At 41.1% G+C, this 25,485-nt stretch overlaps 1 protein-coding gene across 2 annotated transcripts; it reads right to left on the reverse strand.

The window, feature by feature from the left end:
- Positions 1-3,746: 3,746 nt before the first annotated feature.
- On the reverse strand, positions 3,747-23,357 carry drd2l (dopamine receptor D2 like). 2 transcript variants are annotated; one of them, XR_011105358.1, is made up of 9 exons: positions 23,113-23,357; positions 13,590-13,988; positions 11,881-11,990; positions 9,803-9,939; positions 8,184-8,401; positions 7,233-7,316; positions 6,654-7,008; positions 5,650-5,917; positions 3,747-5,139 (listed from the first exon to the last, which is right to left on the reverse strand). XR_011105358.1 is itself a non-coding variant. In XM_068736263.1 (8 exons), the coding sequence occupies exons 2-8, from the start codon at positions 13,959-13,961 to the stop codon at positions 5,721-5,723; spliced, it is 1,473 nt and encodes a 490-aa protein (XP_068592364.1). In that variant the 5' UTR covers positions 13,962-13,988; positions 23,113-23,357; the 3' UTR covers positions 5,630-5,720. The 2 variants fall into 2 exon arrangements, 1 of the variants encoding a protein (XP_068592364.1); XM_068736263.1 differs by lacking the exon at positions 3,747-5,139 and having other exon boundaries at positions 5,630-5,917.
- Between the last annotated feature and the right edge of the window lie 2,128 nt (positions 23,358-25,485).

Consider the following 25,485-nt stretch of genomic DNA (forward strand, 5'->3'; position numbering starts at 1 on the left):
GTATAAGTTTTCATTCGCTGAGGGTTCATAGTGAGGCATGAGTGTGATGACTGTGGAAGGGACCAGAGATGATACACTCAATACTTCATGAGTGGTTGGACTTTGAAAAGATGTTGATGTCCAGTGCTCAAGGGACGGATAGAGTGACGCAACAACTGCATCAGAAGCACTGGTGCTGCCTGCTTTGACCTGCGAATCCATACTGGTGGCTGCCATGAAATGCAAAGTCTGTTCAAAGTTAGGGTTCATGTTCTTTGGCGTGATAGTGTATAGCTTGTGGGGTCCAGTTAGCAGCATATGTGCGCTGGTCTGGATAAGATCTACTCGCTATCAGACATGGCTGAGCTGAGTGGAGGGACACGGACGTGGAAGGAAACCCTGAAACCTCAGCTGAGTCCTGCAAAAGAAACAAAAGCGACAACAAACCATGAGCTTGGGATAATGTTTCTGTGAGTAATGTTAAGATATTTAGTGCTGATATGCTCACATAATATAAAAGAAGTCTCATAGGGCTTTTTAAAAGTGCATTTTATTCCATCGCAATGCTCAAAAAATAAGTTTGTGAATTACATCTTTTCAAGCAAATCAGATTGGATGTTGGTATTTAAACTTTGTTAAGTTATGAGGCAGAATTAAAATGATTTCCCAAAAGAGTTAGATAACATTCAAATGAAAAGCTTGCTCTGAGAAAAAATACTAATAAAATGAAAAAAAAAAGAAATATGAAATTCATGAGGAAATGCAAAATAAGGCCCCAAAAAGTACTCTCGTGAGAATAAAGAGTTATGTCACTAAAGCTGTACGTCCTCCATTGATTATTATCTGCAGGACAGGACATCCGTGATCGCATACATTGTTTTGTTCAATTTACTACACTCTCTATTACCTCCTCATATCTCATCACATCAGTGCACTCTAAACTTCAAGCGCTCTCACCTGAATGTCAGCCGTACAGATTTCAGCTTCATTTGTATGCGTGGGATTATTCATCCGAGTGTGTCTCCTCCACACTTTTTATTAAACCAGCTTCATACCTTGGTGGGGAAAGGAAATGCATCACAGCCGCACCGTCAGCGACTAGCCACCGAAGACGCCCTCTTGCTCTGGAGCATCTTTAATCCAAAGATATGTCATCTGTTACCGGGAATCCATCATCTTCACATGGCACAGGTTTCTGAGGCTTGTCACCTCTTCTCTTGCGATTCTACCTCTTTCCTCCTCCTCTTCTTCTCTTCTCTTCTCTTCAATTACCACTTAATCCGTTCATTGTGTCACCCCCTTCATCATCGTCCTCCTTCTCCTTTCCGTCGACTCTTCCTCCCTCTCCAACTTAATCTTCCTCCTCTGGTCAGAGCAGGCGAGGCTGTAGCCGTCAGGTCAGTAACGGATACGTGCACTCTTGTCATCGAGCGTCTATGAAATATGCATGGGGATAATTGTGAGCTTGGGTCAGAGTTTAACAACAGAGGGTAATGCACACCAAACCAATGAGTTGCTCCCACTCACAAGTACGGAGGAACACAATGGCAGCACGGACAGACACACATTCACAGAGTCCAGGAGTTGAGTTTCTCAAAGCTGAAAGAAATGTATCCAGTAATCATACCCTTACTATGAATGTGAAGAGGCGTAATTGTTTGTATGTGTGTGGTGTGGTGTGTGTGCGTGTGTGTGTGTGTGTCCAGTCCTCTCAAGGGTATTTTGTTCGTTCTATCACATTACCGTCTCAGACAGTGGGATGTGCTGGCCGCAACAAGGAACCCCAGTCACGGTGTTACTCAGCATCTTCTAGGTTTACGCTGCTGAGTTCACTTCAAATAGACATGACTGCATCCCCTGTGGCCTGGTATTCCGCTGCGTCTGCAGCACTGTAAACATGGTGTAACAAAACAACATTTCCCAAAAAAAGAAACAAACTGAAAGTTGCATTTCACAGAGCAAAGACAGAATGACTAATAAGTGCCATCGCTATCTGTGAGGCTTTTAGCCAAATGCCAAAAGATGACAATCGTCAAAGTCAGCAGGATTTAAAAGAATTTAATGCCAACCCATCCAATATTTGTTTGAGATATTTCAGCCTGGAACAGAGTGGTGGACCTACCGAAAGAGCGACAGTGCCATCCACAGAGCCATGCAGTAAGTGTAAAAAAAAGATTTACTCAACTGGAAAATAAACATGTACAAACTCCTCTCCTCTTGTGAGATGTCATCGCATTCTGTCTTGTAAATGTGTTTTGTGAAATGTTCTATTTTCACTTTGCCGTGTTAAATCTCACCAGTCTTCTAATTTCTTGCAGTCACCCTTGAAACGTTTCCGGAGCTGCTGTTTTTGTTATTCAGTCAAATGTTTTTTGTGCACTGGGCTGCCTCACATAAATGGTCTAAATAATATAGCTCCACAAACATTCCTATACGCTTAAGTTTTAAAGATGACTGAGTATTGCTTGCTTGTTGTCTATAACATGAGTGTAGAGTCGCACAGTCACACTGACTGAATGAATGAATAAATAAATAAAGTGTGCAGGCTTCATTTGCTCCCATATTGGTGTCAGAGTTCTTGTTTACATCAATCAGGCTGACTGGCAATTCGCATCAATCTGAACTCCTCGGATACATACGGCTCTCAAGCTACCACAGCAGCCCTTGAGGTAAAACAGCATTTGCAACTTAATAGCATTTGTTTCATCCTGTGCAGACAGGCACATCATGCAGTGACAGGACGACGTGACAGGACGAGCAGAGTTACTGTCAGGAAGTTGCCATTGACAGACAGTAAACTGAACTTTTGTATCCTTTCCTGTGACAGCTAGTCTTTCAGGCAAATGAGTGCTTGACTCTTTCATATGGCTTGTGATGACAATCAATTATTGAATTGTTGATTAGTAATTGTAGGTTTGCCTCAAAACCTTTCACATGTGGTACCTTCAGAAAGAACCAGGTGTGTGGTTTCCCTTGTTTCAAGTCTTTATGCTAAGCTAAGCTAAGCATCTCCTGGCCCCAGCTTCATATTTTTTTGCGACAGTGGTAACAATTTTCTCATTTCACTCTCAAGAAAATGAATAAACATATTTCCCCAAATGTAAAACAATTCTTTTAAAGGAATTAGTTTTGATCACAAACTTTTGCCTAATTGAAATTCTAGTAATAGTATTGATCAGTGTCACAGTATAAATCTAGGAGTCAAAGCAAATTGGCACACGTGACTAAACACAATTTGAGAGAAGACAGCAGTCACTGATGGTATAAAAAATGTCAATAAAATATGTTTTCCAAAAGTGTGAATCACTGCAACCATGAGAGGTCCTTCAGCATACAGTCATACATGTGCACAAACGAATATAATACGTATGGATCCAGCAGTAAGCTATGTGAGATAAGTTGTGGACAGACAACATGTCAGACACAGAGATGCACGCAGACACACACACACACAACCAAATACATAATGTCGCGGCGGAGATTTAAAAAAAATCAGGGGAAAAGCCCACGGTGAGATTTTTCATCATATTGAGAGCAGGGATGGAAGCTTTAAAACAAGACTCATCCTAAATCCATACAAATTTGCTTGAGAGTTCTGTCTGAATACTAACTGCTCAAATATGCGTAATACATGGATAACTTCACACAGCTAGCCAGGGGCTCTTAGTGTTTGATTTACTACCTCTCTGCCACTACAGAGGCTGAGTAAAAGACACTTTTCATTCCTATATATAAAGGATTCGCAAATTGCTTGCATTTCATCCATTCATTCAAACCTTTATTTAAGTTTCAAAAATCATTGTGGTTCCTGTCATTTGCAATTACAATGAGAAATACACAGGAGTTAAACAAATCAAAACAAAAGAGGACAATGCTCAGGGAAAACAGTTGCACACTGAGGTGAAGTGGTTTGAGATGATTGTATTGAATTGTTCAGGAGTAGTGAGAGTGTTGAGAATGTGTTGCAGATAAGTCAATGTGTTTGATAAGTCAATATACTTCTTCTATTATTCAAAGGGAAGCTGGATCTGTTTCTGTACAAAAAGTTGTTGCCGTAGTTTGGTGAGGAGATTTTCAATATAATGTTTGTATTTGAATGATTCATCAATCCAAATATATATATACTCTGTGACTCTTTCAATATTGCTACCACTCAGTGTGGATAGGTGTAGCTTGTTAAAATCAATATATCCCCTTAGGTGTTTGTGAGTTCATGTGCTTGTCTGCGCTTGTTTTGTAATCACTTTATCAAATGAGAAAAAAAGTAATATATGAAATTGCATGAACTTTGTTTTGCCTGCAGTAAGTAGTAGCTTAAAGTTGACAAGTGCTTTTTGAAACACACTAAAGGAAAGTTCTCAAAAGCAAGCTGTACAGAGTCAGCAAGACAATACAGGATAGTGTCATCCGCGTAAAGGTGGACATTACAAGCAGTTCGAGAGGAGACAATATTATTGATCTAAATCTTAAACAGGACAGGTCCCAGAATTGATCCTTGTGGATCACATTTTGTTACTGGTAAAAACTCTGATTGGATATTTTCGACTTTGACACACTGAGATCTTTCAGAAAAGTAGTTCTGAAACAATCTACAAGCTATTGAATGAAATCCAAAATGAGATGGGACAGGAGGCCGGTGGGGAGAGTTAGCTGGTTGCACTTTCATACATGCATTGCACTTGTACTTTGTACTTTGAATATATGTTTATTTATTATATTCTACTTATTATATTTCATTAGAAATACAATGTATACTGAGCATCTGTAGAAGAGAAATATCCTTTGGGACAGATAAAGATTGAAAATTTAACAAATTAAGCAATGACAGAAAATGTGTATTAATATGGTTTGTACAAGGCTTGCAATCTCTCTTCTAAACCAATAAAATTATTATTTACAACATTACATTTTACATTTATACAAAGCAAAAAATTTACACATTTACTAGGTGAAAGCTTTTTTCACTGTCTGCTGATTTTGAACGTGCTGTCAATCACCACATTAATAATTCTGCCTTGATGCAACTTCAGTGGGTTTTCAAAAAAGTGTATATAATGGTTGAGCCTTGGGCATGAGAGTCAAACAAACAAAAAACAAAAACGTTTGTACTGGACTCCTGGGTCAATGTTTTTTCTCTTTGCCTCGACTTGTTCCAGTCCTCTGAGAAAGACGAGCACAAGAGCACAGATAACGAGATGCTGATTGTTCAGGATTACAAGAAAATACAACAGCTGACGTCTGACACAAATCATGTATTAGAAAAACAGTCACATCTAAGGGAGTCTTTCAGTCTGGATGCTGTGGAGACATCAGTCCTCACATATTCCCCTTACAGTCTGTATGTACACAACACAGTGCATGTCTTCTTCTCCGTAAATATTTCCAGCCTTGTTTGTGTTCTTGCAGCTGTCTTTTGCTTGTCCCACTCTCTTTTTAATCATCGTCTAGTAGCGTCTTTTCCTGTCTTCATTCTCTCTGAATGCCATGTTTTCTGTCTTTCTTCAGTCTTCTCTGAGCCTATGGTAACATTCCTCTCGTCTTTAATTTCCCATGAAGCTTGAACTACTTAACGCATCAGTTGCCAATCTGTTGCCCCCCCCCCCCCCCCCCCCCCCCCCCCCCCCCTCCCTCCTGCGTATCAAAACTGCAGACTACTTGTTTTTCTCTCACCTCAGATGTCAAACCAACGTCAGGCTTTTTTTAAAAACCCTGACAGTTGATGCTTCTCATCTCCCCAGCTCTCAGCAGTGCAGGATCTTGATGAAGGCTTTGCGAAACTCGATGTTGAAAGTGGTGTAGATGACAGGGTTGACGGCACTGTTGAGGTATCCCAGCCAGGTGACAGCGCTGTACAGTGAGGGCGAGATACAGCAGCTCCGGCAGTGGGCTTTCAGCACGTGGGTCAGGAAGAAAGGCAGCCAGCAGATGATGAACACACCTTGGAGACAGAGACAGGAAGTGGATTAGAGGACCAGTGAATGAATGCTGTTAGCACTATATGTATGTGGCACACATTCTGCAGGGATATAATTAATGAAATAACCTGCCGACTGTTGCATTTGTATTTCACACGGAACCATGAAATTGCTGAAACACTACAGAAATAGATAAGTACTGAGCTTCATCAATCATGGTAGCGGTGTCACATTAATCAAAAAACAGATGAGGTCGGCAAGAAACAAACAATTTGAGTGAAAAACCATAAATAATGGCGCCATGGATGATTTGTTAGATTTGACAACGTGTGTCTTACTATGTATAATAAATACAACTTTTTCAAAATATGCATTCAAAACCCTTTTTTTCAGTTTTTTACCAATGTTTACAGAAAGAAAGAAACGGACACAGACGGAAACGAAAAACAAGATGCTCTTGTAATGAGCCCAGCTTACATGATGCCTCTGGAAATAGAAAGTGAGTTAAAATTGGTTTTCTCACATGCAATTTACTTTTTTTTTTTAAGTAAAAAAAATGAACTCTACATCTAGATGAAGACATAAAAGGAATCACACGTTATACGGAAGGAAGGTAATGTGAGGTGAGATTTAACAAATTACAGTTATCTTATTGTATTTGCAACATCCCCAGATATTAGACTGAATACATTATACGGTATCGTATGTGTACATGGTCTAAAGATGGAGACCTCATCAGTCTGCACCCCCTCCACTCACCGAGCACGATAGCGAGCATCTGTGTCGCCTTCCGCTCCTTCTGCTGCGACAGCCTCCCCCTCACCCTCTCCTTGGTGATCCCCCATTTATCTCTCCCTCCGCTGCGCTCCCTCCATCCCTCGCGACCCCTCATGCCGTCCTCCAGGGTGGGGGGGCGGGGCATCAGGGCCGATCGTGTCACGGTGGAGGGATGAACCGGGGCAGGTCCGACTGAGATGGCCAGGGAGATCCTGGCCCGTCCCGAGTGGGAGGCGGTCTGGGGTGCAGGAGGAGGAGCCAGGCTCTGCTCGGTCTGCGGCAGGAACCGACCCGGCTCCACTTCGAGGGGGTGAACCACTGCCTCCTTCACCAGGGTCTGACACGCAGAGAGGGAGGAAGGAGGGTAAGTGTTAGGGGACAAACAAAGGTGTGGATGCTGGATTGTAAAGATGAAACAAAGGCAAAAATAAGCCGGACATTTATGGATGTAAAAAGAGACAACAGGAGGCAAGCAGAGCATCACTGCAGAGGCAACAGATTGTATAAGACAGACAGAAAAGAGACAGCGAAGACAGACATTTATGATGCTGAGAGACTCACCACTTTCTTGCGCTGTGGGCCAGCGGTGGCGGGCCTCAGGATCAGAGTGCACAGCTTCACATCCTCTGGTTGTGTACACTTGCTCTGAAAGGGAAGGAAGTAGCAGATAAAATGTATTCTTGGGAAAAGCCCAACCGGTACTGGATTGTTGAAGTTCATACTGATATTGATATTTGAACAGCAAAAATAATGAAAAAGTGATTAAAATATATATATATTTTTAAAGAATAAATAAATAAACAAACATTTTGATAAGGGTCTCTTAAATGTACTTAGGTTATTTGTTACAAGCCAAATACACACCAAAATGCATATTTTACTACTGTACAAAAATACTTACAAAATATATTTAAATCAGAAAAAAAAATGCTTTTGTCCTTTTGATGCAACTATTTCAAATATCGAGCTGCTTACTGACCCAGTTATTACAAACTCATTTTGCGCAGCCAGACAATGTTCAAAACCACAGCACTTTATTTTGAGGTGCCACAGTTTCCAAAAACAGTAAATATGTCAAACTGGATTTTGAAGAAAGATGGATGGAATTACACACAAGACGTTAAGATTATTGCTAGTTGATAGAACGGTGCGGAGCCTTGAGGTTGAATATTTCAGTCAGTGTACATACCCTAGAGCTGCAACGAAGAGCTGGAACAAGCTGATACAGAATATGTGATGTGTCAGAGGTTTTAAAATATAGATGATGGATAAAGCAAACACTCAATTAAAAGCAGATTTGGAAACTTTTTAAGTGCACATGGAAGTCATGGACTTTATCTAAACTTCTTTGGTGGTAGAATCAATGTTGGTGCAGGCCAGGGGGTCAATATCTATCAATGCCCAAATTTGCTGGAAGAGAAAAGGGAGAACACAGACAGTCTATAAAATCAATGGCCTAAGAATCATCAAAACCCTGGTTTTCAGTCAACGGCCAAATCCGTGACTCTGTACCTTCCTGTGTCGGTGACCTTCTCCCGCCTCAGCCGCGCTTTGCGTGCGCAGGCCGTGTCTGTGCGGCGGGGCGGTGCGTCTGCCTCGCTTGCGCAGCACCACGCAGATCTGCGCATACACCAGCAACGTGACGATGAAGGGGACGTAGAAGGAGGCCACAGACGAGTACACCACGAAGGCCGGATCGGCAAAGCTGCATGTGGTGCCATCCCGGCTGGCTAATGCACAGAGGGGGAAAAAAAGAAGAAGAAAATGTGAAGAGTTAACATTGTTCAGAAACTTCCAGAGACCATTCCATGATTTTATTGCTCAGTCTTGCCAGTGTATGCTTTTTTTTATCGTCTAATCCAAAACACGTTGAAGGAATAGTTTAGACATTTCTGGGGAATACACATATTCTCTCTCGGGCCGAGAGTGAGATGAGGACATCGATACCACTCTCATGTCTGTCTGTTATATATCGAGCCAGAAGATGGTTAGCTGAGTTTAGCGTTAAGACTGGAAGCAGCCTGGCATGACCCTGTTGAAAGGTTAAAGATAAATCAGTGCCCAGTCAAGAAATAGTCCAGCTCTTAAGCGCTTGTTTATACACTTTGGTTTTTGTACGGATTTAGCAAATGGGATACATCATGTAATCAGTGAGCCTAAAGGTGATTGTTGTTGTTTTTACCTCTTGACAGAGCCAGTCCAGCTGTTTCCCCCTTGTTACCTTTCGAACAGCATGGTGTAATCTATGCGCACCCTGTTACTGAGGAGAGTGAAATATTTTTTCGCGGTTTAAATCATTCAGTGTCTTGCTGTGTTTGGACCCACAACTGAAGCTCTCATCTCTCACATAACTACTTGTTTTCCATTTATTCTCAAGTGGCCTTTCAGTTCAAGGCGAGCAGATTCACAGTCCCTCCTCGTAGCTGCCCACATTAATTAAGTCAGAGGTCAGCAGCCGAGCATCTTCACTCCCTGACCATTTTGTGAGCCAACATCTAAATCGAGGATTATGTGTTCCCGCTTGTTCATCCACTGGATGAGAACATATGGGAATATCCATGGATGGTGTGTTTATCTGTGCTAATGGATATTTAAGTATAAAGTCTGCTGACTCAGTGCATGTTAAGGTCTGTTGACTGAGCAGACATATGGAATATGTTTACTATCCGATCAAGAATTGATAAGCAAATCCAAGGACAGATGGATCAGGATATTGCAGAGGCATTGTGCGCATAAGGAAGCGTGAACGCTGCTCTATAGTGAGTTAAATTACACCTCAGAAAACGATGGCACCCAGCTGAATGAAGAAATCATCCCGTAACAGCTGTGGATTAAACTACCCATGAAGGACCCAATCTTCCAAACTAGCATAAATAAAAAGAAGAGACTTTAACCTCAACCCTGCATTGGTGTGAAACAGACCAAAGGCCCCATTCAAGCAACAACCATGATGAATACACCCCGACGCCAAAGACACTTCCCTTCCAGTGGCTTTGACAGTCGATGCTGGACCTGCAACAAGGCTCTTTAATGGAAGTGAAATGGAAGATCACAAAATTCTAAATCCTTAGTTTAGTAATGTGTGGCTGGGTGGCAACTATTGGAGGAAGGCTGTCAGATGTAGCTCTCACCGGTGTTGTTGAGTCCAAACAGTAAAGGGCAGGAGATTGCAAAAGAGAGAAACCACACCACAGCAATCATCACCGCCACCCTCCTCCTGGAGCTGTATCTGGTGTTGTAGAGCATCGGCATGGCCACTGCTGTGTATCTGCAATAGTACACACACACACACACACACACACACACACACGCATAAAGCACACAGAAAACACTTTAGCATGCCTCTCACACACTGACTCGTGGTGCCTGCATTAGAACACAGCAGTCAATACAGAGAAAACACATACACTATTAATGCAGCTTCAGACTTCATTATCCCATCGACATGTTCACACATATTTCAAAGTAAACACTCAGGCGCTTGATACAGAACAAAGACAAACAAAATTCCCGGTTTCAGACAGAGTAAAGCTGTCGCTGCCTGTTTCAAACACACACACGCACGCACGCACGCACGCACGCACACACACACACACACACACACACACACACACACACACACACACACACACACACACACACACACACACACACACACACACACACACACACAGCTGTCAGCATGTCAAAACCAGTTAGTCATCTGCTTTGTAGGCAGGTGGGTGAAGTCTTCTTCAGCACACCGCTGTAATCCCGACTGAAAGCAGAGGGTCATGGAGCCAAACACAGAGTCAGAGACTCTACAGGACTCAAAATCTGCAACATGCCGTCTTAGGATATTGGACATGGAGCATTTTAGTTTTTATAGCTCAGGAATATATCAGCTGTGAAGGAGTCCTTTAGCAATTATGCAGGTATTGTGCAGGACAACGGCAGTGATAAAGGACTTTTGAAAGGTATGTAATTCTATTTTGTAGCTGTATACAGCTACAGGACAAGAGGGCGACATTGCATTTTAACATATTTTACACAGTATTACATCATGCTGATGTAATACTGTGAGGCTGTACTATACAGCGGTGCTTTGGGCTAAATACCCAACTTCAACACACTAACATGGTCACAATGACAACGCTGGAAAGGCTGCTACTGCTACACAAGATCCCAAAAAAATGAAAGTTACAAAAAAAAAAATATGATCAAGCCTAACTGACTCCAACCAGCTTCATCATATCATGTGGAACTGAAGTGTCATGAATAGAGACACTGGAATAAACATATTTTGATAATAAATAGCACTTAAATAGTCAAGTTAAGTCATTTATATCAAAAACAAAGGAACATGAGTCACTCAGACAAACATTGGGAATAGCCATATGAGAGCACGTTGTATACAGTAAGAAACACTTAATATGATGACCCTATTTGGGTTTGTGCTAATTCATCCAATAACTCTCTATCAACCGCAACTGGAAGGCCGAGTATAAAAAGGGCTCCGGCTCTCACACTATTCATCTGAGCACCCTTACATTAAAGTCTTCAGCACTTTAACCTTGTAGTCACTGTTTCTTTTTAAATTGCTAGGGCATGAAGCCAGGACAACTTTCCAGTGTGTATTTTATGGTCTACGGCTCTGACAAAGCAATTAAGACTCTATCCTTAGTTATTGCACCAAATTACACACGTCTACACCGGCTCAGCCTCAATGTGCCAGAGTAATTAGGGTGCAGCTGCCGAACGGCCTGCCCGCCGGGCGTCTGGTCACCTTCCTCCAGACCCATGAAGAGGGCATCAGGTGGAACGTCAAAATGGCCAAACGCAGTCTATTTGATCCACAAAGAATAAAGTTTAAAATGACAGCAGAGGACATTGTAAAAGACCCAGCAGAAGCCTGTCGCTTCCCGCTGAAAGACAGAGAGTGGGGCTTCTGTCCTGCTGCTCTGTGACAGTTGGATGATGGATGCATCTTTCAAGTTTTGATGTGAGTGCGTTTTTTTTTTTTGTTTGTTACATGTGTTGCTTTTTTTGTCTGCGCCCAACCTGCACCAATCCCGACCAAGGTTAATAAGGGAGGATACAAAGTAATTCAATTACACTGTCATCTTTGATATTTCGGCCTTCGTTCCGGATAAAAGTCACAGTGAAAGAAAAGAGAAACACGGCCAGTAAAGAAAGTAAAGTAGCGGGTAAAGTTAAAGGGAGAATCCACCTGTCGATGCTGATGGCGCAGAGGTTGAGGATGCTGGCGGTGCACATCATGACGTCCAGGGAGAGCAGGATGTCACAGTGGATGAGACTGAAGCGCCACTCCCCCACCACCTTCAACAAAACACACTGACATTAATGCAACGCAACACCGGGGGAGCAGCCTTAATATTAACCAGGCTGGATCACTCAGAGGCACTTCATATTTCACTCAGTTTTCTTTACATGTCAACCATGATGATTTGTTTCTGAACTTTCCCAATTCAACCCTCACATATTTAGTTTCATTTAAACTGTCCTTAAATATTCATAGCCTGTGAGACATTGCTTGTAATCATCTGAATGTCATTTTATTAAGTAAGTGAGCTGAAACTGCTTCAGTGATTATTGGCAACTGAAACAACTAGTACTATATACTCAATTAGTTCATCAACAGGAAATTAACCTGCGACATTTTTGGGAAAATGGATTAACCTTTAGAGTCATTTCTTGTGCAAAAATACCAAATATTTGCTGATTCCATCTTCTAAAAGCAGATGATTTGCTTGTAAACTATTTTTCTTTGGGTTTTGGTCTGTATGTCGGAATAAAATGAGCAATCTGAACATGTCCCCTCAGGCTCTGGGAAATTGCAGCAGTGTTAGAGACTATAATGTAGAAATTGCAACCGGATTGGAATAATGAAGGACGCGACATCAATGTTGCAGGCACAGGGACGATTCATTACAATGCTGGCAGAAAGCCGGCAGTTAGCGTATGCAAATGTGACAGGCGGTTTGTTATTGAGTTCAACCTTCCATGTAAGTGCGTTGTCTGCCTGAAACCATACGTCTTAAAACATAGTGTCAAATGTCGGCACATTTACAGGTTCGCTTGTCGTTCTCACACCTCAAAGTGACACCTTCCTCCTGCTCTCTGTACTCAGCCGTTTGTTACAGAGCTGTAAATCGATCAGCAGAAAATGAATCTGCAGCTATTATGAACATTGTTTATGTTTTTGATTTGCTGCTTTTCTTTGTCTAATGTGATAAACCGAACATCTTTGTTTTTGACTCTTGGTTGGATAAAACAAACACGTTTAGTGACATCGCATTTTCCAGTGTTATCTAACATTTTATACACTCGTTGATCTAGGCCTACAACTGACAAATATTTCTCATTATTGATCACTGATTAATACGTTTGTGTATTAGATGTCAGGAAGAAAAGGTGAAAATGTCACTTGTTTTAGTGAACAGTCTAAACCCTAAATATTCAGTTTCACATATGACGAAGAAAAGAAGCAAATCTTCATATTTGAAAAGCTGGAACCAGAAAGTGTAGACAGTTTTTCCTCTGAAATGATGAATCAATTATCAAAAAAGAGGCCAATTATTTTTATTCTATAATGATTTACCAACTAACCGAGAAAATGATCATAAAATAAAGATAATTTACATGCTGCAGCCCTGGTCGGTTGTTGAAATATTACATTTTAAAATGATAAATTGCCATATGCTATTAATATCTGTTCTGTAACTGCTGCACAGAAATCCGCTGTGCATATGTTTTACTTGTGTTGCAATACACTTTTAGAGAAACTCCACAACATTTTTATCCACATTTAGATCTCACTGCATCAAGCTGAGGGTGTTTTCAAAATAATACACACACACACACACACACACACACACACACACACACACACACACACACACACACACACACACACACCTCCAGGTAGACACCCCAGGGCATGACCAGCGTGGCCAGCAGCAGGTCGGACACAGCCAGCGAGACGATGAGGTAGTTGGTGGTGGTCTGCAGAGCGCGCTCCCGCGACACCGCCACGCACACCAACACGTTACCGAACACCACGCAGAAGATCAGGAGCACCAGCAGCACCGCGTAGAAGTTGTACAGAGGAGAGGAGGCTGACGGGGAGCTGGTGCAGTTAGAGGAAGTCAGCAAGGAGGAGGAGGAGGAGGAGGAGGAGGTGGGGAAGGATGAAGGGTCGTGGGTGATAAAGTGGGAGAAATTCTGCTCAACGGAGGAGAGAGGGAAGGAGGGAGGGGAGGTGTCGTCTGACTCGTTGAGCGAAGTCATGATCTTGCTCCAGTGGACATAGTCAGGCTGGAAATTGATGACACAAACAGAGGAGGAGAGAAATAATGACCATGGGAGCCTTTCATGGGCCGCTGTGTGCTCGATTCAGCGTTTCACAATAGATCCAACAAAGTTTGGCCTCTGAGTCTGACAACAGAGGAATAGAACAGAAAAGGTTATTGTTGCACCGGGCTGAAAACGAGGGTCTTTGGTCTCAGCTCAGAGATACGACTTAGCAGGACACCACACACAGGTAATGCATGCAATCACCAAACCTCGCCTATATATACACAGTCAAGATCGTTGACTGAGACAGAGATGAAAGAGCTCTCAGATCTCTACGGGATCTTTTTTGGCTCCTGCTGCTCTAAAGCGGGAATCTCCTGTCACTGCTTTTGTACAAATAAAATAATTTAGACTCGTCAAACTTAACTTCATGATAAGTTCTGAAGTACAAACAGTCAACAGACGGAACAGGTTGGTTTAAACAAATTCTTCGTTATTCTTCGAGCAAGACTTTCCAATTATGTTCCATTTCTCCTAATAAATCCCCTTAAATCTTACACACTGGCCCTCAAAGTGCCATTAAAGATTAATACAGAAACAGATTTATGAAGATAATTGAGGAGGAATATCACATTTAGAGAGCTGCAGACTTTTTAAGTTTGAAACTTTAAATCTAAAACCAAAGACCGAGGACCTCTCAATGTCTACAGCATCTGTCGCACAACCTGATTCTGTCCCGAACTTTGAAAATGATTGAAATTTGTCAGACCACAAGTACAGCAAAATGTGTGGGGTCGCTTTGTGATGCAGCATTTATCTGATACCAAAGATTTTCACAGTAAGACACAGAGGATAAACGCAGAGAAACAGCGTAATCTAAGAATCTCTAAATCATAATAGATTATCTGCAGAAAACTGCAAACTCCTGCTTAAAACTCACCATTAGTAACCCGCTACTGAAGGTTTATGTGCTTCTGCAGAGAGGAGACATGAGGAGGATGAATGAGACCTTTTCTTCCTCTCTCTTATCTCTCTCTATCCCTCTTCTACGACACAGTCCAACAACCAGGTGGTATAATAGCATGCAAAAAAAAGAAAAAGGCTGCATACAATATTTATCAGCGACAGGAAGTTGAAACGGACTACTGGTTTGCAATATCTCTCCTGTCTAAACTTTCCAGGTCGGTCCCAATTTTATGAATAAATTCAGTGAGAATCGACTCCCCACCATGCTTCTCACATCACCTGTCTTCCTCTAAACCCTGACCTGAGATCTGCCGTTCTCATCAACACACGTCCAAGACCCGTTGAACCTAATGAATCAATAATCCATCCCCACCTGTTGGGCTTGCGCCACTGGCCACAGCACCTGACATTATCCCTTGTGGCACATGTATTGATTCCACAGGGTTAGACATTGATTTGATTCAGTGGAAGAGGATACAGACATTATTATTGTGGGAGAGGTCAGTCCAATTCTACAGGAGGCAGCAGCGTGCGGGAGTGAAGGGGGGGGGCGGCCTTCATCTGGAGGAGCTCGTTTCTGTGAAGGCGAGTGCTTGCAGCTAATGGCCAACGTATCGGCTTAAAAACTCAAATAACAACAAAAACAACAAGAGAGCATGAGGCCAAAGCTCCGCCAAGGCCGCATAATCTTGTGAATGCATTATTTTTGGTGATAGAAAATGGTAAGAGAACTTGAATCTGGATCTGGATAGATCTACAGACAATCAAAAGATACATAGTTTGCACTGTTAGCGCTGTTAGCACCGTTAGCTAAGAGCTGGCGACTCGCCTGTCAACACGTTGAGAGCCGTCGAGAGGCAATTTAAATGCTCCCTATCCCGTATCTTGCACCTAGATGGTCATTCATGAGTAAATAGCTAAATTGTTGCAATGTCAAAAAATGTGTTACAAAAAGGTCTGAATTAGAGCTGAAATTATTAGTCGATTAATCAATTAGTTGATTGACAGAAATCAGCAAACATTTCATAATGGATTAGATGTTTCAGTCAGCTTTTGTTCGTCATACGATAGGACATATGTCTTTGGGTTTTGTACTGTTGGTCAGACAAAATAAGCATTTTTTTGGTATTTTATAGGCAAAATAAAAAATATTTTTTAAAAAGTTAACAGATGAATCTGTACTAGAGACGTCATTGCAGCCCTAAACTGAATCACTTGGGGGTTTTTTCAACCAAAAGTTAATTGAACGAGGCAAACAAATACATAGAATGTAATCTTCCAGCACTGTTCATGGAGTTGAGCTAAACTCAGCTGATTTCACCTCAGTTTCCTTCATAAATGTGTTAAAAAGATGTCAAAGAGAGAGATGCCTCAAAGGCAGAGTACCAGACCAGGAAAAAGCTGTTCGTCAATAGCAGACCGCAGTGTTGTGCTTCAATAAAGCTTAGGGTCAAAGCAATCAGCGGAGTAGAAGATGAAGTCTTCAAACAGGGCATGCCAGAGCATTAATCTTCTTCCCCATTAAAAACTTTTAGAAAAGAAAAACAAAAAGTGAAGCTAATCATTTTCAAAAGTTTGGAGTCTTTTTTGGTTACAGTGAGATGACTGAGAGGACTTCTCTTTTTGAATCGTCTTTAATGCTGTTAGTAGAAAGTCCTCTTTACAAACAGATGTTACCTTGTATGAAGGGTTTGTTATGTACATGGAGTACACAACACCGTACAAGGGTTCAACAGTATGGAGAAAGGAAAAAGACAGTTCAATAAGAATAGAATAGATTATTGATAACAGAAACTGGAAGCTGAGCATTAACATGTGAGCAGAATGAAACAGGAACAGGTTCCTGTTGTAGTGTCAATAACGCCTATAACAAGATGGAATGAACAGCTGGGTGCTGCTTTAGCAAAGCTATTAAGCAAACTTCACAATCAAAATAGAAAGTTAGTCTGAGGTTACCACTATTGGAATTTGATCAGGGAAGCTGAGAATGCTATGGACTGACAAATTACAATTTAACGTGTTCAATCTAACCACTAGACTGCAGAGAGCACAGAATAAAACCGGCTTCCCAAACTGTTTAGAGCCCAGCTGCACCGCAGTGGTTCAATAATTATCGAGTGTATCATACGCTCTTCTGGGAAGGAGAACAAATTGAAACTCAAAGTGTATTTGGTGGTGAAAAAATGGTTCCAACAGTATTCTGTCCTGTCATGCAACACTGTGGGGACTTTGACTAAGTGGAAGTTTTGATTAGTTTATTCGTCTTTTGGGACAAAAAATAATTTAAAAATGTATATGACACATTTGCTTTCTGAATTATGAAACATCACTGAAGGAAAAAAGAAAAACACTTTTGAACGGTTGCATAGTTTTGCGAACAAAGTCATGTCTTCCTTGCATTACAACAGGAACCTAACGCAGTAAGCAAACACAGCTGTCTGCATCTGTGCTTGTGATCGTCAGAGGCGACACATTCATGTGACAGCGAACGTCTAAGATCACACTTTGAGATGCTGCACATGGAAAATGACTCATGGCAACAATGATGACCAAAGAACAAAAAAAAAACATACGGTAGAAGTGTTGGTGAAAATGATTAAAAAAGTCCTTCCAGTGTGTCTCATGTCTGAACAAAACGTCCGTTACATCATTTAACGGTCTTAAAATGAATTCCACTAAAACGTCCTTGGTTGTGCTCACACACTTTTTCATCTTTCATCATATATGAAAAAGCAGCTATTGTTTGTCCACTGAAATGTATTACTTCTGCTGAAGGACAAAATAACATATTTAAGGGTATGCCAAGGCTCAAATTCAGTGATATTGTCCTATGAAATGGATTTACTTAATATCAGATCACTGAAGACGCGACATCTGTAAACTGTAGGACAGTTTGCATCTTGTCTCCTACAGAAGTGTTGTTTTTTTTTTCTTCTTTTCATTAGCTTCAATAATCAAAGTTCGCCTCCACTCATAAATGCGTTTAGCTCATTGTTACCTCACTTGGATGTTTGGCCTTCACTGTACAGAATGATGTTTGTGCAGAGTTTGACATCCGATAAATGTTTTTAAAAACACGTCTGGAGGAGATCTTTAGTTTCCTAAACACAATCAAACCTTTGTCTTAGAGGTGGCAGATCAGAACATGCACACACAAACTGTTTTTGCTGTCAGTTATAAGGTCTGTCTTAGAAAGAACTATATCAAACGACCTATTTTGTTGTTTAAGACTCGAGACTTGCTGGTTCGTTCCACAGCATCTTATTTCCATAAAAGAGATTAGACTCGATACAAAACAAAACTGCTTTCTACACTTCTTAAAAGATCACTGAAGCTTTATTTCACCTAAATATCCCAGCAGCTTTGATGTGAAATATTATTCATATATTATTCTTTTACACTACAGAATTCACGGCTCACGGATGAATGCAACCGAAACACATCATTTCCGCTGGAAGCAATATGCAAGCAGTGACACCATGGGCATTTTCCTAGCCGTCGTTCACATTAATTTATTGGTTACCTTTCAAAACAGGGTGCGATGATCCCTGCTCCGAGATGTCAATTTAATTTCACACATGGCCACCAAAGTATACACGTCTTAAACTGTCCCTGAGGTTAGGGCTTCAAATCAATTCATTCTCTAAGATGTGATTCTTAAGGTCATATTTTACGAGATCACATCGCTGTGCGGACACGCTTGGCCTGAGGATGGTACTTGAGGAGTCGCTCCGCTGTGTTTGCATTACTGACTCACTGCAAGAGTGACTTCTGCTAACTTCTAGACATGTTTTCAGGATCCGATGTGTAACGTGTAAAGTTTTATTTTATATATATATCGACATAAGTGTAACTTTTCTACTTTGAAACGCTCATATTTTCCTCCCTGTGCTGTATAGTTGTTGTTTTTCCGATTGCCTTTCATACTTTCAATTTGCCATGAATATCACTTACGCCCATACATGCATGATTAAGCAAAAGGACATTTTTTTGAGAAATGTGATGCTCCCAAGCAGAGCAAAGTTTTGTGGAATGAGCCAAAAGTAAATGTACAAAAAGGCAAAACTTTGTCAGTGAGGTCATGCTGGAAACCCAATTACTTTTTCGTTACCAACAAACACAGCAGTTAAGAAACAGTTAAAAATGAATATCAAACGTGTGCTGCAGGAGTGTGTCCACAGTAATCCATCTTCATGTCAGAGCTCATTTACCGACGCATCATGGGACTGCTTCGTCCGAGCAACAGGCAGCAAAATGACACACGGCCCAGATGTTTTCCGTGCGACAACATGTTGCACCGTGATTAAAGCAGCTATTCTGATGCAACTCCTTTGGCGTTGCTCATTACTGCCTAAACTCACTTTGTGCCGATTCACGTTCATTATGAGAAAAGCAAAGTATAATTAGAGTCTGAGCTACAGACAGCCAGAACATCACTCAGGGATTCACGGAGGGAGATACAAAATGTGGTTGCCTGCAAAAAGCGTGTTTGTATTTTGTATCGTCAGAATGAACCTTGGAAATAAAGGATACAAAGATGCAAAACAGCTATAATACAAATACTCTTCAGGTGATGAATCTCTCTGTATTGTTACTTTTAATGTTATGTGAGGAACATAATTCAACTACTTGTTCTTTAATAAGTCACACAGCTCATTACTTTGTGACCTTTGGCTTCAAACAAAGAGCCAATTCAATGGTCGATTTAGCATCTTCACTTCATCTGCTCCCACCACTGCCTCACGCTGTGCCTCTGGTCCATCATTTTTCATTCTGGCCCACAACTTTAAAAATGCATGGGATAAAATGCATAATGAAACAAGGACGGCCTGTGCTGGGGAAAAAAACAAAACGTTTATAACCATATTGTCCCCTCCCGGACAAAACACATACGAATAAGTCTGTAAATTGAAAGGAAGTGCTTTGCACACTGGCCCTAATTGAACAGAAAACACAGAAACTATTCTGTTAAATTTGATTGATATCATGTGTGGTTTTCTTTTATATTGAAAACGTAATAATGTCCTATTTTCTCCTGTAAGAGACAAACTTGTAATCTCGTTTTGTGTATTAACATTACAGTTTCCTGACCTCGCATTCCTTCCATCCTATGTTGTCTGATGCTCTTTCTGTCCTAAATCAATAACATCCAGTGACCTTCGTCTCCACAGCTTTTCCTCTTATCTCCTCCTCCTCCTCCTCCTCCTCTGTAGATCCTCCCTGGAGACATTTGACAGGTCTATTACATCCTTGGCCTTGCTTGCCCCCAACACCACCGGGAAAAAAAAAGAAAAAAAGAACAACACAAGACTCCTTCAAATTTCAAACTAAGGCTATGAGCTGTCCTGCGATAAATCTTTCATCTCTTTCACTCGGGAGGCAGGAATGAGTCGCGGCCACTGGGAGTGATGTGGATGTTCAGCTGCAGTATAATCAGCTCTCCGCCGTATTTGGGGCGGAAATTATTCACTCTTGTCTCACACCAAAAAGTTCCCCTTTTTCCCCCTCCGATTTTTAACAAGCAGCCAGTGACAGGACAGGAAATTAAGCTCTACAACGGAGGACAATTCACAAGTGATAACAAGTTGTTTTTTTTCACCCAAAAATATGACAATACACCTGTTTTGTTGGAGCAATCAATCAAACACTGAAAGTGTTGTCTCCTCATGGATGATTTCTTATCTCAAGACAGATTTGGATCAGGAGCAGAAGCACAGCTACTTAATTAGGTGTTTGTTTTTTTTCTCCCCCCTGTGCTGCTAAAACTGGAGCATACATATGGTAATATTCAGTCAATCAGCAGCCTGCGCAGTGACATGGCACCATCTAGGATATAATGACTTATGCTGTGATTTGTGACACCTCATGCTTCTTGACTTCTCGTGTTAGTGCGTGAGACGGGGAGACGGAGAGACAGGCTCGCCTTCACATCATTAAGCACAAAGCATGTATACGTCGAGTACAGTTTGAATGAGTGAAAGGGGAGGCGGATCTTTGTGCTTCACGTGTTAATGTCGTGTGCTGGCGAGATATCGAGACCGACAATAATCAATAATACATTATCTCCATCTGAACCGCTCCTGCAAAAAGTAATCTGCCAGATGAATGATGAAAGAGATGAGATTGGACACAGAGGAACGCAGAGCGGGAGCGAGGACGCACTCTCTGACATGATAAATGTTTTCTCTTTTGAATGTGGGGAAAATAAATAAATAAATAAAAGTCTGATCGGTTGATTAACAGAATAACGAGGGAATCCTTTCAACGCCGGGTCACACGAGGAGACCTTCGAACCAACCACAAGCAGCTTTCATCCAAGAAGCAATTTTTGCATCGTCTCCATCTTTTATTTAACGTGAGAGACCGCAGCTTTTGGAAGTCGATTCCAAGTGATGTGTGCCTGATGTGCACAGACTTTGAAATTAAACCACAACGCAGAGTAAACTAACACACGATCAAACACACACACACACACACACACACACACACACACACACACACACACACACACACACACACACACACACACACACACACCGACTGTTGAGGAAAAAGTGCTTCAGTGTAAAGCCACAGATGGTGGAGACGTTGTGAGAAGATGTGGGTATAATTAGGTTTGGCTTCCATTTACACACTTAGCCACATGTCTCACTGCCAAATGAGTTCGTTCTGGCCTTTTAAATCTCATTCCAGTCTATTCAGGGGATTTCACATTAGGTTTCATTATCTTGAGAGAATGCCTCCGAAAAACAAACACGCTAACACTTGTGCAGCCTTTTGACCACCAGAGGGTATCACAAATGAGAGTTTCAAGAAAAAGAGCATTTTATTCTCGATTTCTGCGTTTATGGAGGCAAGATGATTTTATTTCATCAAGCTAAAAAAAAAAAAAGTCAGGGCCTCAGGTAAGGCTGCGCCATGTGGAGAAACACATATTTCAAAATATATTTCACCAAACACCTCATTATTGATATTGCGAATTTGAGACAATATAGGGCTGGCTATTGGTGTCTTCATAAAATATTTACATATTGATATTTCTGCTAAATAATTATCAGAAATGTGGATGCGATGCCGAATGCAAATAATAGAACAGCTACAAGAGTTTGGTGAGTTAAGGAAAAGTGCATCACTTTACTTTTAACCAGGAAAAGACAACACTTGTGAAATATTACGATATCCAAAATCTAAGACTATATCTAGTCTCATATCACCGCACCGATACTATATCAATATACTGACCAGCCTTAGCCTCAGTGGATAACTATGTACACTATCCTAAAAAAATAGATATAATATGGAAAATCCATAAAAGTATATTGGGGTGTTTGTGCAAAAGGGAGCAGTAAACATTTGCAGCATCTCTATAGAGGAACATAATCAGATAAAGGCGAGTGATGAAATTCAAACATTCGAGGAATTTAAGGGAGGGAGATGAAATAAATGATCTCGGAGTTTAGTTTCATTGGTCTAATGTGACCAATTGCAGTCACCTGTACACACCATCTGCACTGATTTTAGGTGAAAAATAAGGTGCACTACTCATATTCACCTCAGTCTGTATCATGTCAATGACACAATCAAAAATGTATTTCTGAGGTCCAAACTACTGGTTTAACAGTTTTATTATGGAATGTAGGTTTATCTATATGGTTTGGTATTTATTTACTATGTTTTGGTAATCAGCTGGTTTGAGCCTTGCACCTACATGTCAGTGACATCTGTGCTGTCCTGTATATTTGTCATGGTCTTCACAATTTGTCTACTATAAAATTGTAAATGTTCATTTTCGGATTTGTGCCTCTGTTGTTTCTATATGACCTGTTATTTAGTGCTCAGTATAACAAAAAGATACACGATTGTTGTCGTATTTAGTCAAATGAGGTGATATCAAAAGAACTTTTTTTTTTTTTTTTTTACATATATACATACATAATCAATATCGCTCCCATGCATTTCTTGTTTTCGCTCGTGCAGAAACTTGTCAATCCTTCCACAAAACCACCAGAAAAGAAAAAGGCACAACAAATATCCCCTCATTGAAACGTTTAAAAGTCACCGCGACACAGTCTCCGAACAAATGAGCTCCGACTTTAACCTTAATGGACTCACAGGTCCCACATCGCAATGCAACTCTGCTGTCTCGACCTCGTTTAATTAAAGCGTCTGGGTGACTTACCCTCTCCCCGGCAGAGCCGCGCACATCCAGGTCCTCTGTCCTCTCAGGAACGACACCGGGCGACAAATTGGCCGTCGGGCTGCAGCATCCCGTCCAACAATTTACGGGCGAACCTCCCACCTTGACCTCAGTCAGTCAGTCAGTGCACGGTCCGCACATTGAGACGCACACACACGCGCGCGCGCGCGCTCGTGAAGTCCCCGCTCTTCAGTCATGTAGTTCCCCTCCTCTCTGCTGTCGGTGGCCGGTCGGGAGTCTCGAGCCGCGGAGGAACGAGGAGGAGGAGGATGGATGGATGTAAACAGTTGGAGGAGAGAAGGCTGAGGGAGGTTTCACGCAGAGTTTCGCTTGTTTATAGCATACTTGAAGAAAAACAACATCATCATCATCATCATCATCAGTGCACAGCTGCTCTCGCGGTAGAAATACTGTTATGCTGGCTGAGATGGAGCCAAAATCACACACACGTGTTATTTCACCTTCACGCATTTAAGAGTAAGATGAGGTTTTTTATTGTTTTGTTTTTTCAAATGGGGACATTTCATCTAACAAGAGGGTAGAATGCAAAATGATGGTTCATTCAAGTGAAGATTTATTTTGTAAATTACCTTATCAGGATTATTAAAATAATTTACTTAATTTAAGTGGCTTCACATGATGACCAAGAACATAGAACTATAAATATATAGAGTTGCTTTACCCATGTCACCATAGTAGCTTTAATTCAGTAAGTTTATAGCTAACGCCAAGCGAAACCAGCTTTAGTTCAGCATTTTAGGAAATACACTATGTTGCTGTCTGGTGGAGGGGTAGAATAGATGATCAATCATATTATCATATTTCTAGCACAATGACTGGAAACAGTTTACATCAATGGCGCCGAGGTGGAGCAAGTGAACAGCTTTAAGTTCCTTCAGCACCACGAACAAACTGACAAGGTTATCGCACGTCTCCATCCCGGTGGAAAAAAACAACAACTGATAAACGTCAGTAATTCTAAAGGAGACCTAAGAGAGGAAAAGTCCTGTGCCAGCTCGGTGTTGTCAACTCTTTTCCAATGAAAGCAACGAGCAACACAAGCTCCAAAAGTTGCTAAATCTAGCGAGAAAGTTGCAAAGTCTGCAACACTGACAGCATGTCCCTTCAATGTTTTAGTTTTTTTTTGTCAGAGTATTTGATTTATTGATTGCTGATTTTAACAAATAGAACAAAACATGTTTCTGAAGACAATTACCAACCCTTCACTGTAATGACCTTTGAAGGTAGCGGGTGGGTGGATTACATTTGCACAGAGCCACGTTAGCCGTTTCTCCCATTTTATTTGCACTATGCTACGCTAGCCAGTTGCCAGCTGTAGCCTTGTGTTTTAATAGGAGAGAATGGTAACAATCGTCTCAGTCAATTCTCTGCCAGAATAAGCGTACTTCATAAAATGTCAAAAAGTCCCTTTAGGAGTAGCTAAATCACCCTTGTTACCCCCATCGGTGATAGATAGTGACTTTACAGATTTTCATTAAAATGAAAATCTTTGACTTTAACTTTAATATGAAGCAATAAGCAGAACATCTTCCGAATGGAAAACTCCAGACTGATATCAATGCTCTGATGCAATCTTGTGACGCGTGTTGTCAGATTTTCATGTACTCTGATGGATTACCTTTGATAACAAAATCAAAAAAAAAAAACAGATGTTATGCCATTTGGAGTTGAACATGAGTAAATGAGTCCATGTGGCAAAAACTGATTTCAAGACATCGCAAAAGGGAAACCGTCACAGCCGTTATAATAAACAATAAATCATGAAAAGAAATCTCAGACAGCGGCACCGTCCTTCAAGCTGCCGATGCTTTCTGCCAGATAACTGGGGCCAAAGTGAAAATCTGAATAAATAAGAAGAAAGTCAGAACTAAATGTAAATGATCTTCAACGAGAGAGCGCAACAGTTGCTGAGAAAGCTATTAGCGAGGATGAACAGGGAATGTCAACACACTTACTGATGAAACATCATGAATGTCACTTTGACTGACGTGTCCTGATCAAACTAATTAGGACAAAACAGATGCGAATAACAACAGTTCTGGAAAGTAACTAAGTACTGAAGTGCTCCACAAGCAAGATTCTGATACTTCAACTTGAGTAACTACATTTTATGCTACTTAATGCTGCTTGTACTTTTTACTCCACTACACTCATTTTAAAGCCCGAGTTACGACACAGATTCATATTAACATAAAAGTGAATCAAATACTTGTGTTATTAAAACTACCCAGCAGTACTATATAAAGTAGTAGTAGTATTTAAATGAGTGCCACCTTTACCTGCTGATTGCACGTTTTTTGTTTCAAGTTTGTTTCATTTTCAAAAGCCATCATT

Source organism: Cebidichthys violaceus, unplaced genomic scaffold (assembly GCF_023349555.1).
Source record: "Cebidichthys violaceus isolate CVI_PGR_0920_01 unplaced genomic scaffold, fCebVio1.0.p SCAF_7, whole genome shotgun sequence".
NCBI classification, from domain to species: Eukaryota; Metazoa; Chordata; class Actinopteri; order Perciformes; family Stichaeidae; genus Cebidichthys; species Cebidichthys violaceus.